Source organism: Mycetomoellerius zeteki, unplaced genomic scaffold (assembly GCF_001594055.1).
Source record: "Mycetomoellerius zeteki isolate Tzet28-1 unplaced genomic scaffold, Tzet1.0 scaffold149, whole genome shotgun sequence".
Classification (NCBI taxonomy): Eukaryota; Metazoa; Arthropoda; class Insecta; order Hymenoptera; family Formicidae; genus Mycetomoellerius; species Mycetomoellerius zeteki.
The window spans coordinates 3,463,035-3,485,194 of NW_017256436.1; the positions used below are offsets into that span (position 1 = coordinate 3,463,035).

The window sequence follows — 22,160 nt, forward strand, 5'->3', positions numbered from 1 at the left end:
ATTTTATAGATATCTTTTTAAACTTGCTGGAATTTATGGGTAACATATTAATTTGTAGCGTCAAGTAATTGCTAGCAATAACGTTAATAATTAATTTCTATCTTTCACGGTTTGCTTGTGCCGAAAACAAATATAAAATACGATAAGATTTGCGTAACTCTGTATGGGGTGTGAGGAAGCTATCTTCCTTCTCACCTTCGTTCAAAGGTAATTCTCGCAAAGTGATATTCGCAGTGGCGGGGATGATGACGCAACCCCCTGTCGCCTCGTAGCGGTGACGTTCAACCCCCGAACGTTAGGAAAGAACCACTCCTTTCGTCAGATCCGCCCTTTACCGAGGGTAGGGAAGCCTTCGACCAATGAGATACGTTTTCCTTATAGCAGCATCAAAGCTGTTCACTATCGGTGCTTGGCATCAAAAAGTCTCGACTGTGACTCTCAGTCACATTTCACCCCGGTGTTAGTCTTTAGCGTGCCGCCACAGCCAGAAAGTGATGTCGTAAACACGGAAGACTAGCCGTCCGAAAAATCCGGCTTTGAGAAAAAATCTCATTGTGTGCACGGTGCGATTGGTTCTGTCTTTCGCTCGAGCCTCTTCGATGACTATTGTGTAGTGACGATCACGAAGGATGCAGAATCAGGAGTCACAGATGCCACATATGTCAGTTCCACCGCCAAAGATGCCGGCTTCTTCAAGTAAATAGCTCTTGATTTCATGTTTATTTAACATTATCGAAAGCTTAAGTATATTTTTAGATATTTTATTCTAAAAATTTTAACATGTTTCTCCTGTATGGGTATATTCACCGCGTGCTAAACTTTTCATTCAGACCATTTAATAATTCTTTTCTTGTTACTTTTTTTTATTGATAGACTCTCAATTATTCTATGATTGTATTGCTCTGAAGAAAATTTATCTTACGTCTTACATTACACACACATAAGTAAATCATGTTTAATAAAATTTATTCAATAATAATAACGATATCAGATTTACTTGAACAAAACTTTTAATAGAATTTGTACATACATGTAACAGTTTCTGCAATTATTTTTATAAAGATTCACATGCGTTTTACAAATGTTTTAATTGCAGAAACTGTTACATGTATGTACAAATTCCATTAAAAATTTTATTCAGTACTTTAGTATAAACAATTGTTGAAATAAAACTTTTAAATTTAGCGTATGATTTTTTATTAATGCTTCGATACAATTTTTTTTTCAAGCTTTCCATTAAGTAAATTTTTTTCTTTGAGTATCATTTATATTGAGAAAAAACTGATGAATAACGTATAGATAACCTTTTTTCTTCTTATCTGAAAGAAATTTTTTCTCTTATTATATTATTTATGATACTTTTTTATTGTAATATCAATCATAAAGAATGTGAGTTATGTTCACTTTATTTAATACTATAAAAAATGCGAATGTAAAAAGTATTTAAATCTAAGATTAAAGGAATAAGTGGAATCGTATAAATGCGCAGTCGTATAGAATCGTAACGTTACCTAATTTAATAATTTTTTGTTTTTGTTTTTTCGCCCTCATCATACCTGACGTCTTTGAGGCGCCATTTAATAAACTGCAAAGCTTTTGAATATGACCCTAGCATTTATTAATTACTCGTATATAAACTGGTTGTATTTATTCATACAGTAACTTAACAAAAAATTATTTTATCATCTTGCATTAATATATAAATATTATTTATTGTTAAGTAAACATTTAAATTAGACTTTCGATAAAAGAATTCCACCATGTGGAATTCCATACATGGACGAGGTATGGATTTCCATACCTCGTCAGAAGTAATAGTGAGAACAAGAATGGAAGGCTTCATTCATAATGCATGCATAAATGCAATCCCGATTTTAGGCGTAGTATCCTGATAATTCAGTGATGACACATTGGATGGCGCAAACTACACGTACTCAACCCAACATAACTGAACACGCGCGTGCACATACATACACGCACATCATGGCTCATGCACATATATTCTAATATGGCTGCCCAAACAATTAAGGACGAAATGTTATGCTGGCTACACACCAGCGCGATGTTTGTCGCGCGCGACACGCGATATCCAATGAGCGTATAGCTTTACCAATATTCTCATTCTAAAATTATATGCTCATTGGATATCGCGTATCGTGCGCGATGAATATCGCGCTGGTGTACAGCCGGCATTATGCCTAATTCACTGGACGCGATGAGCGATGCGCGACGAGCGATATCCAATAAAAGCTTTGCTTTTTCTCGCGTGACTTGACTCGAATTTTGTTAATTGTCCTGAAAGAAATATCTTTTGTGTTACGGCAATCCTGTACTCAGATCCTAAGTTGCAGAATCTAGTATTCCCGAGTCTTCAGAGTTCAGACTTTTTTTGGATTATATAACTGTAACAGGATTTTGCGATGGACAGATATGTTATTCGGCGACCCAAAAAAGTGATGATAAAAACGAAAATACAGTATGTAATCGAAATTTTTCTCTGAATAGAAACTGATTAAATACTGATATGTCATAAATCTTTTTCTATCTAAAGAATATACATGAAAGAACAAATGAAACTCCATATATAGAAAAAATTTACTTCACCGGCCCTGGATGAGATAAATGTTTCCAAAAGTTGCAACAGTAGGTGGAAAATTGCTTATATTCAGCAAACAAAATGTCAGTAAAATGTTGGCAGATTGGTAGCAGATTTGGTCAGAAATATCAGTAGATCATCTAGCATCAATAATTACGCCGCATTCTATTTCTGTTCTGTCGGCAGAACCTTTCATAAGCAGATTGGCGACAGAAACAAAACTGTATTTGCGCGCAATGTATCTGACGACAGACTAGTAGTAGAAATCGAGTAGTAGAAACCGAGGTGCAATCCTGCTTAGTCTGTACCGCCAATCTACTAGCAATAAGCATGTCAATAGGCTTCATCATATTTCTGGCGGCAGTTTTTTTTTTGCCAACATTATCAGATATTACAGACTGTGTGAAACTTATAGCAATATGGCTTACAATTGTTCTAATAACTACTGCGTTTTAATTTTTAAAGTCTGACTCATAACAGCTTGACTTAACAAGGTATATACGTTTGTAATTTAATAGGCACTAATTTATTGTAACATGTACATACTCAATAATGTATCTGATTTTATTGGTGAACTAATTGTAACGGTCGTTGTATATATTCGTATAACACAGTTCAATTCCATTTCTTCTAATTGTTACTTTGAAGTATTATGTACATCTGAGCTTTTTAGTGTACAGATAAACCTTTCAATGAAGAGAATGAAAGTATTACTTGTATATCAATCACATTAAGCAATTTTAACTACATGGACCATACAAATTTAAGACAGATGAAATACAGGAACTTTCAATATGTATCTACAATTTTTTTAAATTTTAATTTATGTTATTTTGTAATTTCGATGTGAGAATCGATAATTTATTATGTCTTTTAGTACATTACATTGTAAAAACTTTTTGAATTTGTCTTAACATTGAGAATGACCCGATCGAGGTTGAAATGTTTGTTGTTGTATAGATATTAAATGTTCTTTTATTTTTAACTGGCTCGTAGCCCTTCCTTTTATTTATTGAAATTTATAGTCTTTTTGTCATCAGAAATTTGTACGAGGGCAATTCAATAAGTTTTTAGAAAAACATAGTATTATAAAACACATTTTTTTGATCGATTCATTTTATTTCTCAACATAGTCTCCTTTCAGCTCAATACACTTGATTCAACACATTTAAATTCATTCACCCAATTGTATACAGTCGCAAATACTGGTGCAGATGTACTATGAACATTATCCAACTCGACTTTGATTTCTTTCGGCGTTAAACCTTTCATATGTAGATGTTTGATCACTACACGAAACTCGTTTTTTTCCATTTTGCAAAAAAATACAAAGGTTGTTCGCTTTAATCGTCTACAGAAATGAAACCACGCGATGAATTCCGTTCAAAATATAACAGTAATCAGCTGAAAGATGCTATTTGTCAAAAAGTAATGTGACATGACACTGCGAGTGTCCTCTGACAAATTTTCTAAAAACTTATTGATTTGCCCTCGTAGCATACTCTGTCAAAATCTGTTTCTGCAGATTTAACTATTTGGATATATCTGACAAGATTAATTTAATAATTAAATATATACAGGATGTCTCGAATTTAAATGGCAAAGTTTCGAAAGCGTGTAAAGAATCGATAAACTAAAGAAAAGAATCCTTTAGAGATATACTCGTTTTTGTCTCGTTTTGGAAAAAATCGTAAAAAAAAACAAAACGTAATTTTCATTTTTGTATTTATTTATTATTTATTCATTTACACTTATTTATTCACGTTGTCATTTTCTTAATATGCCTCTTTGCCAAAAAGGCAGTACGAGAGTATGCGCTAAGATTTCCAGACAGAAAAATACCTGATCGGCGAATCATTACATTGATCAAATCAGTGTTTGGCAAAAACGCAATATGTACATTGTTGCAAGACCCTAACATTTTAAACAATATCTGCATTAAGCAAGTGACAATGTGAATAAATAAGTTTGAATGAATAGTAAGTAATAAATAAGTACAAACGAGAAACTATATTTTGTCTTTTTTTTTGCGATTTTTTTCAAAACGAAGCAAAAACGAACATATCTCTCTAAAAGACTTTTTTTTCTTAGTTTATCAATCCTCTACACGCTCCTGAAGTTTGACCATTTAAATTTGGGACATCCGGTATATTTTTTTATTTTATATACATTTTCTGAAAATATAGAAAATTGTTTTTATGTTATATTAGTTTTTCTCTTGCTTTACAATTTAATTACCTTCTTCTATTTTGTTCCTTTTCTAGCATTTATCAGTGATGACAGTGACTTTATACGATTTTACCTGAATTCCAAATTACCTATAGTGAAACTTCGAGTTTGGCAGGTTTATTGCCTTCAATACAGAGAAAAAACTCTGAGTCGCTTATTATAGCCGGTATAGTCGATTTTTATATTTAAAATCGTTTTAAGTACAATCTTAAGATGTTACGAACCAATCACAGAGCTGTATTAACATTTTAAAATATTTAAGATATCCTTGAAATAAGAATGGACTATGAATACCGATCTATAATTTATAACTTTATTTTACAAAATAATTGCAATTGACGGACGTATAAACACAATAATAAAATTTACAGTGCACGCATTTTCATGACATATACTTGTCGTGATCTATCGAAGTTATTGATCGTGACATGTCTATTACAATTGCCAACTCTCATGGTTTCTGCCATGGCATGCTAATTTCATCTCGTGTGAAATAACAAACATGTGGCCTTTAAATGTAGCGAACCACCGTGCATTTAAAACGATTCATCCCTGAGCGTAGGTCATCCATGAGAAAATAACGACAGATGGTTTAAAACGATGCGTCGAGAACGAATCACCGTGGTGATCGACTAGCAGGTTGACGCGGGTGGTTGAACACAGCGTCATTTGGTCTTCAATCAGTGTAATACATCGGGCTAATTAAAACCTATTTGAAAAGTCATGTGTGACTTTATTCGTATCTGTTTCTACAATTTACAATAATTTTTCTATAATATAATAATTGTAAATAGAAAGATAAATACATATCATATTTAAATTTAGTACCTTCTTTTTTAACTTATTTTACACGCAAATAATTTGTAATATGTTGTTTTAAGACGTATGTAATGATACGATAAAATAACGACAAATTGATGATAAGATAAAATTAATTGGATTCTTAGAATTATGAAGAATTGTCTGGGAAAAAATTCGATTTTGTCTCTTGAAATTTTTGGGATAAGTCTATCTTTACAAAACTAGATCGATTATATATGAATATACACTGATAGCAACCGGTTGGTTCTAAAACACATGTCACTACATTCCCATGCTCGTTTACCGCGTGCCACCTGATGGCGCGTGAAATAATAGAACGATGGGAAAGAAGTCATTTAACATTACAAAAAATTATGCGTAATTATCTGATGTATATGTATAATATCTATTTGACTATTTCTATTATTTGCGATGATTTTTCCTTAATATAATTATGGTAACCATATATACAAGGTGTTCGCTCTGTATATCGAGACCAAAATTATACAGTGTTAATTAGATTGATGAGATTGAGTAGGTTCGTATAAACCTATGCCCGAAAATGCTAAATTAAAAAATTATAAACGTTTAAAGATTGACTAGCAGAATGCATTCACTACTGTGTCTAATGTATAGTAGAAATATTAGAAAAAGTTTTTAGTTCAATGAATGGAAGTCTGCATTCTTTCAGAATCATGCATTTTTGAACATTTATTGTAATTATTATAATAACTAATATTATTATACCAATAAATGTTTGAAAATTTTTTTCCCTTCTGAAAAAATTCAGGCTTCCATTTGTCGAATTTTTTCAAATATTTCTACTATACGAGAAATAGTAATAAATGCGTTCTAAACTTTTTAATTATCGGATATAAATTTATATGAATTTTTCCGTACTTTGTATACATTTTATTTAACGTTTTCCCTTTTTATTTTTTAATATATACAAATAAATAATTTAATGTGTTATTGTAAGTCGTATGAACATATAATAATAAATTAATGATAGACTAGATTCTTCATATCTCTCTTTCAAAATTATCAAAAATTCTCTTTAACACAATAACATTTTATGAATGAAATATTAAGATGTTAAAAAGTTTAATAGATATGTAATCATAACACACATATAATGACTTTTGAAAGAAATTTTATTCCCGCCGACACATGCGAATGTGTTACAAAGTAAAATTCATAGAAGGAAAAGTTTGACGGCAGGACGGTTATTTTTTGCCGACGAAATTTGTTCGAGCAGTGAGGCGACGCGACAATGCGTCGTCGCCGAGCATAAAACGAGTCACGTGCGTTTTACGAACTGGAGACTCGGTCTATCAGTCCCCTTGCAATTAGATGAAGTTCGTAATTTTGTACAGCGAAAGTTTGGCTGGAGGACATATTTTACGCCGTGTTTCTCCCCCTTCCTTCCCTCTCTCTCTTACCTTTCTCTTATTTTCGTTCACCCTTTGCATGCGAATGTGCACCGATGGGGATGCGCGCAACAAACTTTTCCCTTAATTTCGTGATCACGATACATAGCAGCAACTTTCGGTTTTTGGGGAGAGAAAGAGAAAACGCCAGTCGAAATAAAGACTGCCACTAGCCGGTGAATTACATATCCGGCCATATATTCGCAGAACCTGGTTCTATTCCCCTTCGCCACCGAATTTCAGATATCGGATGTTCCACGTATATCCACGTGTCGATTTCCATTGAAGTTTACAATTCTGACGTAACGCGACATTCGGGACCGTTTTCGTCGGTGGCCACGGTCTCAAATGAAATAATTGATATGGGGGAGCACGTGCTCGCGCTTTAGAGCGATACTTACCGTCTTCGTGTTCGTACGCCAAACGTACGATTTTACATTCCCCTCTTTTCGCTAGCCACACCTCCGGGCTAATGACAGTATTTTTCGCATATATGCGCGATTGAAAACGCGCGCTTGCGCGCATTCACGCATTTCATCAAATATTCACGCGATTTTTACAGCAAAGCCCGTAAAGGGGCTTTCTCTCCTCCCCTAAGTTTCTTCTCCTTCTTCCTCTCTTCTCTCTTGCCTACTTCGGCGAAGAGGACACGGAGGAAGAGTCCGTTCGCAATTGTTACTATAAATATCGCATAAATATTTGATGTTACGCGTGACACAAAAGGAAGATGATTGTCACCCGAGCGGAATACGCGACTCTATTCCTCGACGATGAAAAATTCAATCGCGAGTGACTTGGGAGCCGACTGCAAATTTCATGTAGACCACGTGACGGCGAGTGCAGAAACGCGTTGCGTGATTCCGACGCGCGCCCGCGATCGTGGACACGCGTGCACGCGTATGTACGCGCGCGAGTCCTGGAGTTTCCCTTCTGGGAAGGGAGAGAAAAGGTGGACATTCCTCGTCGCGGCGAGGGGGCCCAGCCCTGTCATTCCGGCCGCAACCCGTCTGCTTTCCACTTGAACATATGCACCGCATTTTGCGCATTACTGTAACTCCTCGTTAATGATTTACCTCCAGGAACACCGAGGCCTTTTCTCTCGATCACATGCGCTGCCGAGAAGGGGGAGCGCCTTTTAACCGTGAATATTATAAAAAAAAGAGCGACTCGCGTGTGCGTGAGACTGGGAAACTTCTCGATTTATCGACTATTACCGACAATCGAAGTATGTAAGAAATAGTAATCACGTATAATAGGCTAAACTTGAGGCTTGGTAGTGAATACAAAATTCTATGTATCACATTAGATTGCTAACACCTAGTAAATTTATGTGTAAATTTATGGTAAAATGTGATGATAATAGATATATTTAGTATGGGATAATATACAGTATACAGTAAAAAAAAAGCGATGATTTTAAACAAAAATATTGAAGAAAGTTTACAACATGTTGCATACTTGTTGTGTACGCGTTGAAATTTTACACTTTATGTCATTCTGTTACTTCGAAAGCGACACAACTAAAAAAATATAATATAATTTTCTAGTTATTACTATGAATGGGTTAGATAAAGATTATTCTATAAATTATCAAAAGTAAACTGACTTAATTTCACAGTCCGTTCACCAAATAGCACTCGTGTCGTTCTTTTCAAACTAAAGCTCTGTATTAATAAAAGTATTGCAATTTTTTTATCTGCAGCCGACCATCATCTTGAATTAATTAGTCTATCGTCCAATAAGCGCTTAGTAATTCTTTAATATGATATAATTATTAGGTCAAACAAAGCTGATTTTTGCGCGACTACTTTTATTAATGTAATATTTTTTAGACCGCGTTCATAAACTTTACTTGTATGAATTATGTATCATTTTGGGCACGTTTGAAAACACTACCCAATATGGACATGCTAATATAGACGTCCAGTGGACGTTTAAATTCGGACATCCAGACGTCTATTCACCGTGCGAATAAAGTCTGATGATTGTGTATTCTAGATCATCCAATCAGACCTTTAAATCTAGAAGAATAACAGCAAGTGCTTATTCAAATGTTGTCCAAACACCTAATTTGGACGGTCTAATTAGACATACAAAAAATTTAAGCAGTAAGCGAATTGGACAATGATAGTAGAGAAGATAATGGGTGCATTCAGTACTACAACCGCTCATTGAGCGTTCAGTGAGCGCTTGCATCTTATTGGCATATTCCGTTAACTAAAAATATAGACCAAACAGATACAAGAGCTCACTGAGCGCTCAGTGAGCTGTTATGGTACTGAATGCATCCAATAACGTAAACTGTAGAGCAAATCTAAAGCTCGATCTACAATTGCGTAAACCTAGTTGTTTAGGCAATTCGAATTAACCGCGCTTACGTACAATGGGTTTAAAACGTTGATTTGTTTACCGCTTATGTCTTACTACTTAAGTGTTTTGTGTGCCATAGCGTCGCCAGTTAGAATGCACCAATCAACAGGTTGTTGCACAGTAGTTACTGTGCGCGCGCATTCGACGCTGGCGAATTAAGATATTAAACGAGTTCTGGGCGCGTTGTTCTTATACTGGTCTCCATCGCGACTATAATAACGATAGAGATAAAGAAACCGACGGGAGAGATCGGAGGCCCGATATTCGAGCAAAGTGTCGTGTTTCTGGCTGCTCACTTAGGACCACTGAATGCAGCAGCCACATCCGGCCTATTCAGGCCCATTCACAATCTCGTCGGTCTCAATGGCGTAGGCGGAGTCTATGACAAGGAGTTGGTACCCCCATTACAAACGCGCGCACCCCCAACTTTTCCTCCCGTTACCCGCGCGACTAAGGGCTAAGGATTTACATGTGCGACGTGTGCGTGTGTCTGAGCACATTGTACCATGTTCCCTCCTGCGTGAACCATTGGCGACAAATCGATCCATTCATGTCCGAAACGTCATTCAGCAAGCTCGTGTTGTCGCTCGTAAACGGGTTTTGACCAAAATACCGGCATTTTCACCGAGATTAACGCGCCCTTTCCATCGATTGTCAACAACAATGGCGTGCTTACTCGCTGGCCGGCAACGACTCCTTCGTTGAACGCGATGAAGTTGACGCGAAGCCTGTATCGGATTGATTGACGAGGGAATGATGAAGTGTCTCTTCATGTCAGCGCGTTTCTTCGACAGACTACCGAAGTCGCTGCCTTGCGAAAAACGTCGCGTCAATCGAGAGGATCAAATTACGCTAACATTTCTTTAAAGGGACAGCTACCTGTTGAAATATGCACTAATATGGAGAAACAAGTTGCTCGCATGCACTTCGTACATTTTTCAGATCTTTCTAATTGTTATAAGAAAAATCAATAAAATAATTTCATTGATTTGATTCTGGAAAAAATTTTGCGCGTAGATGAAATTATTTTATTGTATTTTATTGTCATTTGAGGCTAGGTCCACAACCTTGCTTTAAGAAGCCTTAATGCCTGATTTATGCTTCGATTTTAATCCTAAAACCCTAAAATTCAGCCAATGGAATACAAATTTCAGTTAGGACCAATTAAGACTGGCAGTCCTACTGGCTGAATTTTAAAATTTAGAAGCATAAACCAAGCATAAGTCATAAGTCGAAAGAGCTTAATGCTCGGTCCACAACCTTGCTTTATGGAATGTTTTTTTTTCCATTTCAGGTCGCATTCTTTATGATATACCTTGTAAAGTATGTCGGGATCACTCTTCGGGAAAGCATTATGGAATATTTGCCTGCGACGGATGTGCCGGCTTTTTCAAACGATCAATTAGACGGAATCGTCAATACGTCTGCAAGGCAAAATCCGAGGGGGGTTGTATGGTGGATAAGACGCATCGGAATCAATGTCGTGCCTGCCGATTGGCAAAATGCATTCAGGCCGGCATGAACAAAGACGGTAATTGAGGCGTTCTAGCTGTTCACACTTCCATTCACGCTGTTTTTGAAAATATTTTTTTAGTAAAGATTAGAAAGAAAGTAACATTTCTTCTGAAAACATTTTAGCTATTATAGTTTTAACTTGTATTATCTGATTTATTTTCTGTTCCTGCCCTAGACTGCACTAGAACTCTCTTTCTTACTTTCGATAAATATCAAACATACATTTAACTCACTTTAAGTTCTAAAAGTGTACACTAGTACTTCAGCCATAGAAAACAGACCTTGTCCGCTTTCCTCTGTTTGCTAATATACTATAAATCTACTAAACGAGAAACCACATCGCTTTTTTTATAGCTGTGCAACACGAACGAGGCCCACGGAACTCAACACTTCGTAGGCAAATGGCTCTATACTTTAAGGAACCTGAAATTATGAATAGCATGGTAGCACCGCCGCCAACGGCTTTAGATCTTGTTTTGCCTAAAGTGCCATCGGAACCACGCGTCTCCATGCCTGGACCATCGCCCCATCCTTCCCTTCCGCATCCGGTATATTGCAACGCGTTGACAGTATCAAAAGTACGTCTGTAATAATATTAATATCTAGTATAGTGTGTTAATTTTACTTTATTTTTCTAAATGTTCTTTTGAAGAATTTATATATCACACACTCTAAGAAAAGCAACATAAATAAAAAATATAAAATTATTTAGGAAAAAAAACTGCATATTTTAAAATTGATACAAATTGCAATATATTAAATATACATAGTTGAAATATATTAAATATGGTAGAAAAATTTCAATTTGTATCACTTTTCTTATAGGAGTGCGATATATATATTTTTTAGATATTTTTTATAAAAGCTAGACAAATTTTTTTATGGGATCTAAATACTTTTGCAAGGTAATGTTTCTGTAGACTCGAGGAGAGTTAAAAAATGTATTACAGCGACGAAACATTGAGGACATTATCTATTTTAGATGCCATCGAATATCCCGAATCTGCAGTTGCCGTTCATACCTTCGATCAATCCTGAGTCTATATGCGAACAGGCCGCGAGGTTACTCTTTCTAAACGTGCACTGGGCGCGAGATTTGGTATCGGGAACGAATCTCGTAATGGAGGACCAGCTGACGTTGCTTGAGTCTTCCTGGCGCGAGCTCTTCCTGTTAGCTGCCGCGCAAATGATACCGACCCTAGATCCCACACCTTTACTACCGTTAAATCTTCAAAGTATCGGACTTGCGATCGAAGTGAACCGTTTCCGAGAGACTCTAGCCGGTTTCCACGCAATGAACTTAGACCAACACGAATTTGCCTGTATCAGGGCGATAGTGCTTTTCAAGGCCGGTCTGGATAATGAACCGGTATCCAGCAATAGGAGTACTAGCAGTAACTCACCTAGTCCTGGAAGTCGGCTCAGAGATGCGGTTTGTGTCGCCCGGCTGATGGACAGCGCCCAATTAGCTTTAGGACAGCGGCTCAGCGGGGCCTCTTACGGAACCCTTAGATTCAACAAGCTGCTATTACTATTGCCTACTCTGCGTTCCGTATCTGCACATGCTATTGAGGAACTTTTCTTCAGGACAACTATCGGGGTGATTCCGATCGAAAGGATTATTTGCGATGTGTACAAAGCGTCCTAACGCAACGGATCCGTCCCGACAAAGCAATATGAAAATTGAAGAAAGCACTTATTTATTATATTTTTATTCTGGCCCATTAAGATTTCTAAAATCTTCAATATCAACGTATTTTATTTACATGAGAGAAAGAGAAACTTTTTAAATCTAATTAGAAATTATCTTTGTTTTATTCTCTTCATTGCTCTAAAAGAGAGAATGTAAAAAATTTTATTTTAATTTTATTAATATATTAGTACATAAATTGCATCTGCAACAAATGCAATTTATGTACTAATATTTTACAATTCTATTGGAAAATTTTAGTGTGTTCAGTTTTTATTTATTGCGAATTCGATTGGTCACAATATGTAGGTAGTACATATTGATGCAAATAAAAACATATATATAAATGATTTGAACTTGTCCAATGTATAGCTCAAATTATTATATTCAAGCATATGACTACTGATAGAATTTCACCCAGAGAAAATTATCACATTTGTTTGGTTAAATATATATTAAACATTTAATTGGTCAAGATTTATATTTTATACACACATATATATATGTATAAAATACACACACACACACACACACACATATATATATGTGTGTATGTATACATACACGCTTTTCTCCATTTATATATTATTTCATTATAAGATAACATGCTTTAATCTGTAGTGTATTGTGTAACCCAATTACACCTATATATTAGTGCATTCAATCGAATTCGATGCTAAAAAAAAAGAAAGACAATTATTGGGATTACATAATCTAAAAAAATATAGTTTATGTGAAATATTAGTACGAGAAATGGAATGATCATAATAGATTTAGATTTTATTGAAAAATGCAAAGACAAGATAAATTACGTTTTCCGAGGCTTTGGAGTTGTGCAAAAAAGTTAGTTTTAAAAAATTTGTTTAAAATATTTTAAGAATAAAAAACATTCAATGAAAAGAATCTACCGAAAACTAAAGAAATTATACAATATACGCATGTAAATACAAGTGTAAAAATGATGCAGCTTCGTTACATTTTAATTATCTAATTAAGATAACTAAAGAAAATATAGAATGATATCTTATTGAGATGCACATATCAAAGACATAATTGTGTATATAAATAGGATTTCAACATATGTAAATAAAACGTTATACATCTACAATCTTAAACTTTTCTTTCTTGACATTTCCTCTTAAGGTCCTATTTTCATCTTAAGGTCCATTACGTATATTTACAAATATCGATACAATAGCGTAAGGTACACTAAGAGAAAACGAAATAGTTCCAGCAACTATAAATTTGGCAACTTTTGCAATTGAAGTACCTGTAACTAGTTTTACAAAGTAATAGAAACTAAAGTAGTATGCTGAATATTATAAAAATATAGTCACGGTAACAAATTGTATGCACTATTAATTGGTACTGAAATAGTGACTCAACTACATTGAGTAATTACTTGGACTTCATGCAAATGGATATAACAATTACATTTTTCTAGTTTAGACAAAAATTTTTAAAGTGTCGCTCAGTACGAGTAGTACGCGGCTTTGACGTCCCCAGAGGGACGTAGCGGAGTTCAGTTTCTCCTAAGAAGGAAACCACTCGCTTACAATAAAAGGCGCAGCATTGGTTTCAAACTTGGAAGACAAAAATAAATAAGAAATGCATACACAAATTTGTAACTATGTATTATAAAGCTTTAATAAGAACAATAAATAAATTAAGTGAACTAAGAAAATATAGTAATATTAACCATTTATAAATTGTTCATATGGTTAATGTACTATATTTTCTTAGTTCACTTAATCTAGTATTCTTATTAGAATTTAATAATATGTATATAGTTGAGGCGCTATTTCACTACAAATTTATAGTTACTGATACGACTTTTTTCTCTGAATGTAATTATTTTAAATGTATTTATTTGTGCTTTTAAATCTAGCGCGACTAAAGAAGATAAAGATCTACCTTCCATTCATTATAATAGCGGAGGAAAAGCAAAGGAATTGTATGTTCAAAAATTTACCTGGCTGTTGGGACTGACAGAATACGCATTTCACGGTGATTTGAGCTATAAACGACACAAAGAACGACCGTGCCGAATTGTGCTGGTGCTGTCAGTACATTTTGTGTATTCCTTGCCTTGGTAAGCCAACATGTAATCATCCAAGCAAATAGTCTAACAAGTTGTAAATCGACGGATTTAAATCGACCCATATTGACATCTTTGTCGAAATCTTTATTAACGGCCGTTTTATGTTAGAGATCTTTCAGAGATTTGATTTTTTTTTTCAAGATCTTTGTTACATCATCTTCTCTCGTCAAATATCAACTACTTTATGTTGCTATTTAATTATCTACGTAAACAGGAATATCGAAAAAAAATATCAACTAAATCTAAAGATATTCAACTCTCCTAATTACGTAACTAATTACATATTGAGTCGTGAATTTTTATTAGACGTTTATTTATCCATACAGCACAGAACGTGCAGCAATTACGCTGCAATATTGCTGCAATGTTGCAACATTGTTGCTGCAACTTTTGTGCTATAGGGACAGGATTGCTTTCCAATACATGTTCTCGTTTTTCTTTTATATGTATCCTCCAATTATTTTATATATAACACGATAAGATTATTGAAATAAAATTTAAATAGAGAATTTGTGTGAAACGAAATCTAGAAAGAATTTGTCAGTTGCAATATGTTTGAAAAGCACTAAAGAATATTCTCACGAAATTGCGAGATGCGGGATATGTGAAATAATATCAGCACGTCGTTCAGTTCAACCATACCCGAACAACTCTTGTTACTCATCTGAGTGAACTTTCGAGTGTTGCCACTTAGCGACACTAGTACTTCCTTGTGCCTAAATATGTTTATGTCGAGACATATTCTAATTTTTATTCTCTTTGTTCGAACTGCGTATAAGTTTGCACAAAAGTTATCCAAATATCTGAAAATATTGATAATGAGGAGGAGAAATAAACCTATTCGCAATATAATTCTATAAATTACTTATACGATCTTTTCTATTTATTTATTGTTTCTAAGGCCATGTTCCAAAATTTATATTGTTAATACTGAAAATCTATAGTGCATGTAACGCAAACTATAGTTTCAGTACTGACAATAAATTTTGGAATACAGTGTAATAAAATAATTTACTTTCTTCTAATATAAGTTTTTTTTAGAATTTATGGAATATGAAGATGTTCGATATATGATTTTTATCCAAATATATTTTTTAGAACTGTTTGTACTTACTCGTACAATTCTCGAAAGATTCTGCAAATCAAGACGTTGGAAAATATAACTGTCATTTTTAGTTTATACAACTTTCACGAATATCAAGGTGGAATGTTTACCTGGCTAATTCAGCAGACCTTCGACGGATTATACTCTACCTTCTTAGGATTACCTTTTGGAGGATTCCGCTACACCCGATTGAACGCTTGGCCGGCTACTGTTTAATTCAATGTCGGCCATCCGAACAATCGGTTCACCCATAAAATCCATAATTATTTCCTTTTCCATTTTTGTATTTTAAAGAGGTCAAAGTTCTACACCTCAAGGAGAGTAACATCATTAGGTTAAATTAAATTATTTATATTTTGTTTTAGAATGATTCTAATAGAACGTGTCACGTGGAATTTTTACATTTAAATTGTCACAATGTTAAAATTGTGAAAAAACTTTAATTAAAATTTGGAATATAGTCTTCTATGTAAATTTCATTTTTTCATTAATATCGAGAAAATAATGTCTTACTAACCTTTAAATAATGTAAATAATGTACATAGATAATGATTGTTAAATTTAAAATTAACAAACTTAATCAAAATCGCGAGTCCAACGTGGTGGCGATTACGCTAAATCGCTGAGCTGTTTGAGAGCGACGAGGGGTGTGTGTGTTAAGCAAGAGAAACGGAGAGAAGCGGTATCGCAGCACCCAATTAACATCTCGATTTAATAAAGCTCTCAAGCCGCCGTATGTTACCATTTCCCGTACAAAGTGTCTGCCAACTAAAAAAAGAACGACATATAGAAAGAGAGAAAGAACTCGCTTGTCTTCCCTGCACCCCTGAAGCCTACTACTCTCGTAATCGAGGAGGCCAACGCTCTTCAGCAAGTAACACTGTAACGTTTCCGGCTGAGTGAATAATAATCCCGGGAGTTCTGAACAATGACGAGCTACTTCGGTAGCAACAATGACGGTAACAGAGAGGCGGCATTATAAACGTCACAGGTCTATAGGCCTGGTGTTATGGAATTTCTTTAGTTAAAATAAAAGCTGTTCCGCGGTGTACACGCATGTAAATATAATGTGTACCAATATAAATAACAACGTTTTTAATATATCAGGTGAAATTATATATTTTCAAAACAGTATTTCAATTTCTATAGATTATTATTTTTATCTGTAGAATATCATTCCAATAATCTTACCATTTATATCGTACTTTTAAGAAATTATACACGAAAAGAACAGTTTTACTGAAAGTATCTAAAATCTGAGAAAATCTAAAAATAACTTTGTTGCACATCTAAATAATTATGCAGAACACTTAAATGTTGATGACAACGCTGCAAAAAGCTTTAACGTTCTAGCAACTAGTTTGAACGTCTTATATAATTATTTTAATGACTCAAATAAAATTATTTTTTAAATCTTATTGTATAATCTTATAATAGCTAGATTTTTACTTCAGCAAAACCGTTTTTTCCAGTAAAGTACAACAAAGTGTATAGTAAAGTAAAAATAAAAATGTCCACGATTTGAAACATTTCGCATACAAAACTTATAACAAAAGTTTGTTTAGCAGTTTAAAATTATTTCTATGAAATTTTATCAAGATGATTGGCGATTTCAATTGGCCGTATATGCATATGCAACTAATTTGTGCTTTATTAAATTCCTGACGTAAAACGCTTGGCACGTGCAAATATTCGCTAAAGCTTAATTGAACACGCGATAGACGTGCTTGCTTACGACGGATGCACTAATTCAACCAACCACCCCGAATTGCCAGAGCCGAATTGCCAGCGGTTCCCACCGATGCAACATTGGGCAACACCTTGCCATTTTAGCCGCCCCGCGATGAAAACACACGGAACAGTTCGAGAACGCGCGGCTCATTCCAAGGAACAATGCTGAAAACAATAACACCGATCGTCTCTGATCCCGGTACACATATCGTCATATCGTATAAGTAACAGTAACAAAACGCAATTCGAGCACAATGGGGCGACGATGTAATTGCGCCCCACGGTGGTGACTGGTGCTCGTGTAAAGGGCACTCGACTATATGTTACAATCTCGATTTCGTCGCCAATCCTCGAAGACGACAAGAGGAACAGAGCAAAAGAGAGTGAGAGAGAGAGAGAGAAAGAGAGGGAAAAAGAAAATCCCAGAGAGACCGCGTCAATGCCGCTCAAGTGACCTCTCACGAATTGCGCTTTGCTTTGTGGGTCATTGTTGGCTTTGTTTTGAGGTAACAAAATAGAAAATGCGTTCCATACGCGATCGCCATTCTAGTCAATTAGCGGCCATGTGATCCATCAAAATGGGATATTTCTCTAAATTTTTCTGCATAATTATGACTCTGCAATCTAAATTAAAAATGTTTTCATGTAACATTACTGTTCCATTTCTTTCTATTAATTTAAATTAAGAATATTGGTATAATATATGCTATAATAGATGCCTAACGCATTTTTAGAAGAATTAAAGAAAAAAAATGAAAAAGCTAAAAGTTTTTAATTTTTCAGCTTTAATACTTTAGATCTGACACCAAAATCTGTAACACAGTCACTGACTAAATCTGGGTAAAAAAAACTATTTAATTTTATTAAAAGGCATTAGTTAATTTTAAAAAACTAAAACAATAACTTGTATAAAAAAAGATTGAATACTAAATATATTTTAACAGGAATAATCCAAATTTTTGCAGATGTAACGTAAGAAAATCAAATTGTTTGCTATTTTTTACAAAGAGTTTTATAATTTAATGGATCCAATAGACACACTGTGCCATCTTGAAATCTTTAATTCTTGCTAGTACCGTCTCGATTCATCATCATGTCGTAGAGTATGAGTACTAAGTTTGAGTAATTAAAGGCTGCGTTCCACTTAACGCTCGCAACGCTCGTGAGCATCGTTTGTCCTTGTTTAACATTTGATAAACGACAAGGATAAAATGATTCCACGAGCGTTGTGAGCGTTAAGTGGAACGCAGCCTACGAAAGACGAAAAAGTAAGTGATCTAAATCGGACACACCCTGTGCCGTTACGAAAAGATTCGGTTTACCCCCGATATAATTTATTCGGACAATAAGCATGCGTCTAACAGGCGCTCTACCCTCCGTCGTGCCTCGGGCATCAGTGTCATCACAGTGATGAGCCCCTCAATGACAGCGACCAACATAATCTGTTCCCATCAGCCAAGTAGACATAATGGACGCATCAGCAGCGGGAAGCGACAATGGGAGCCGGATAGCATTTTACAGGAGCGCGTGGTAGTTGTGCGCCCAGAATTGTCGGGGGTGGTAAAAGGAGGGTGACTAGTGAGTGGGCCCGCGCGAAGGGGCGAGCCGTGGGGTGAGATCGTCGTCACCGTCGTTTTCTAGTGGTACGCTCAAAACGCGGATGCACGGCACGTAACGCAACGCAACGCATTCGGCCCACCTCAGATTCACGGAGCCGAGACTTCGCTTTATTAAATTCCTGACGCGAAACGCCCGGCACGTGCAAATATTCGTTCACCGAATTGAGACGCTCAATTCGGGATACTTGCTTACGGCGCGGACGCGTTAAATTCAACCGAGCACCGGAACACTCTGAATTGCGAACGCCGAGTCGCGAGAAGCCGTGCCAGAGTCGCGGGAACACTTCCAGCTGCCGGATTCCCTTGTTGCCCGATGTGATCCGGCAAAACAATAGTAGAGAAATCCGTATGCACACGGTATTACGAAGCAATCTTTTTTAAACATTTTACGAATGTTACAAAGAATATATAGATAGAAAAAGATTTATGAAAACATTGTCGCTATATACTTTTCATTATAGTTCATGTGTGTCGTGTTTAGACATTTAATATTAATCTCATAGCAAATTCGATTGTATTATATTAAACAAGTGCATACTAAAAGTTGCTATATATCAAAATTAGCAAAGTTAAATGTAAAAGCATATAAATATTTTAAATAATTAAATACTTAATGATACTGTTACGTTATTCGCGATAGAATATACGTATTAATGCAAAATATAATAATTTTCGTTGTCAAAGTTGATTCTATTATGCAACATTTAGATACTTTATATAAAATAGTCTTATATGCACTAATTTAGTGTAATGCATGAGTGACCGAATTCACCATCAGTCATATTACATAAAATGGTTTCCGCCTACAATCTGCTCATATATGTATTATGTAAAACTAAAATTAAACTAAGTATATCGAATATGCATTCGTATCTAGCACTATGATCTAGTGATTATATCAAGTAACAACTTACGTAACTAAAGCTATGCAAAATAGATATATATTATTTCTGCACAAACAGGTTGGATTGGTTTTTAACATTCAATATGCTAATCACGAAAGTTTATAATTAACTTGTAGACTTTAACGGAAGCCTTATTAGAGCAAGATAATGAAATATACGAGTGATATATTTATGATCGATCTGAAATACTCTGAAATTCTTCGACGATTGAAAAATAAAGAGAAAAGTGTGAAAAAACAAGAGAAAAGTTTAAAAAAAAAAGAAAAAATATACACCTGCATAAAAAAAGTATCGAATATTATATTTTCCTACATAAAAACAGATATGAAATAAATGCAATTAGCCAAGTATTTCATTACTTAAAGATCTCGGAAAAAATTATTTGTAATAAATAATGTTAATTCTAAGACAAGAGAAATTAGTCATCCATTTTAGAATTTTAGTAAACATTTTATTTTGTTCTTAATATGTAATTTTAAACATTAAAAGAAAGCTGCATAGTGCAAAAGGATGTCAATTTTAATTGTTATCAACTAATGTTTCTAAAATCAATCAAATTAAATCAGTATTTGAAAATAAAAGCCTAGTAATGCGAGCTTGCGTGCTTTTATTTCGTAATTTCTACCTCTCGTGAGATAGAAACATCACATGACACCATGACAGCTTTTCAGAAATATCCTTTCTCCTTGTATTGCGACATCGGTGTTCAAAGGACCGTACCCCCCCCCCCCCTCCAGTATTGGGCGCCGCGCGTTTAAGACGTTAAAAAGCACGTGTGTGCGACAGACAATTATGAGACCGGCTACGACTTAAGACCACATGAAGGATCACGCACCTCAGCCTGATACTCGGGCAAACGGGCCCCCTTTCACAATGGCTGACTTCGTAAGGCAAAAATCAGAAAGTTAGGCCCCCGATCCTGTGCTACATCTCAGCTGCGAACAGAGAGAGGGACCAGCGAGCGAGCGAGTTTCCGAGGGATGCGCAGCTGTCATGGAGAGTGCAGCGATTGGCCGCTACTATTAGTCGGCCATGCTGAATCTTTCCGGTCTTGCTTCTCCTCACAATGGTATTGAGGACTTGGAACAGGGTCAGTAACTTGGCTAAAGATCAGGGTCGTCCAATAATATCTAACGTCGCTTTCGTACCCGCGAGCGTTTCGTTATTCATTGTTCAGCTGACAACATGGTAAAGTTGGTAGGATCAACATCGATTAAGTTGTCCACAGATTTATCTCTTAGTAAATAAACTGAATTATTAAAACCGAAAAGAACATTTTGTTTTTTATGATTTATATTTTTTAATTGCGCGATACTGTGTATTTTAAATACATTTCAATACGATATGAAAATCTTTAATGCCTGGCGATATCCTTGACTGTTGCTGGTGACATGTGGAATATGCCGCGTGTGAGACGAGTGTGTCGTCGATTATAACAAATAGAAACGCGCGATGTGCCTCTGTTATTGAAATAAATCCCATCATAATCATTGCTAACACTTCTGAAGGGAATCTGGAATAAGCTAGTAGTAGCGGGAGAAAATGGTCAAGAGGTGGAGAGAGAAAGACAGAGGGTTCCCGGGGACTCATCCACGATTGTCGGCCGCGTGCCGCCACCCTAAGGATTAAGCGCAATTATTGGAATCACTCCGGTAGACCACAACCCGTTTCACACGCTTCTTGTGTCCTTTTGGACTATTATGAGAGCTTACTACGTTAAAAAAAATCATATTCTTTTAATATTTCAAAGTTATAGAACAAATATGCCGACATTCATATATAAAAGTAATGGTTCAATTGCGATTTACCTCTTGTCTAAATTAAAATACAATTTTGAACCACAATTGCATTTTTTTACAATTATGTTAACTCTAAAAAAATAAAAACTAAGTTGAAAGAATACTTACGTAAAAACATGTGACTTATATCGCAGAAATATTTTTTATCTGATTTTTACGTTTATAAAACAATATCGATATTTTAAACTATATGTGAAGTTTTACATTTAATTAGTATTTTTTTTAATTTGGTAATTGAAAAAATATATTTTATTATTTGAAAAAAAAAA

At 35.1% G+C, this 22,160-nt stretch overlaps 1 protein-coding gene across 1 annotated transcript; it reads left to right on the forward strand.

Annotated features, from left to right (window-relative positions):
- The first annotated feature begins 629 nt into the window (after positions 1 to 629).
- On the forward strand, positions 630 to 12,655 carry tll (nuclear receptor subfamily 2 group E member tailless). The gene is made up of 4 exons (XM_018444187.1): positions 630 to 696; positions 10,721 to 10,957; positions 11,296 to 11,519; positions 11,924 to 12,655. The coding sequence occupies exons 1-4, from the start codon at positions 630 to 632 to the stop codon at positions 12,587 to 12,589; spliced, it is 1,194 nt and encodes a 397-aa protein (XP_018299689.1). The 3' UTR covers positions 12,590 to 12,655.
- The last annotated feature ends 9,505 nt before the right edge of the window (positions 12,656 to 22,160 follow it).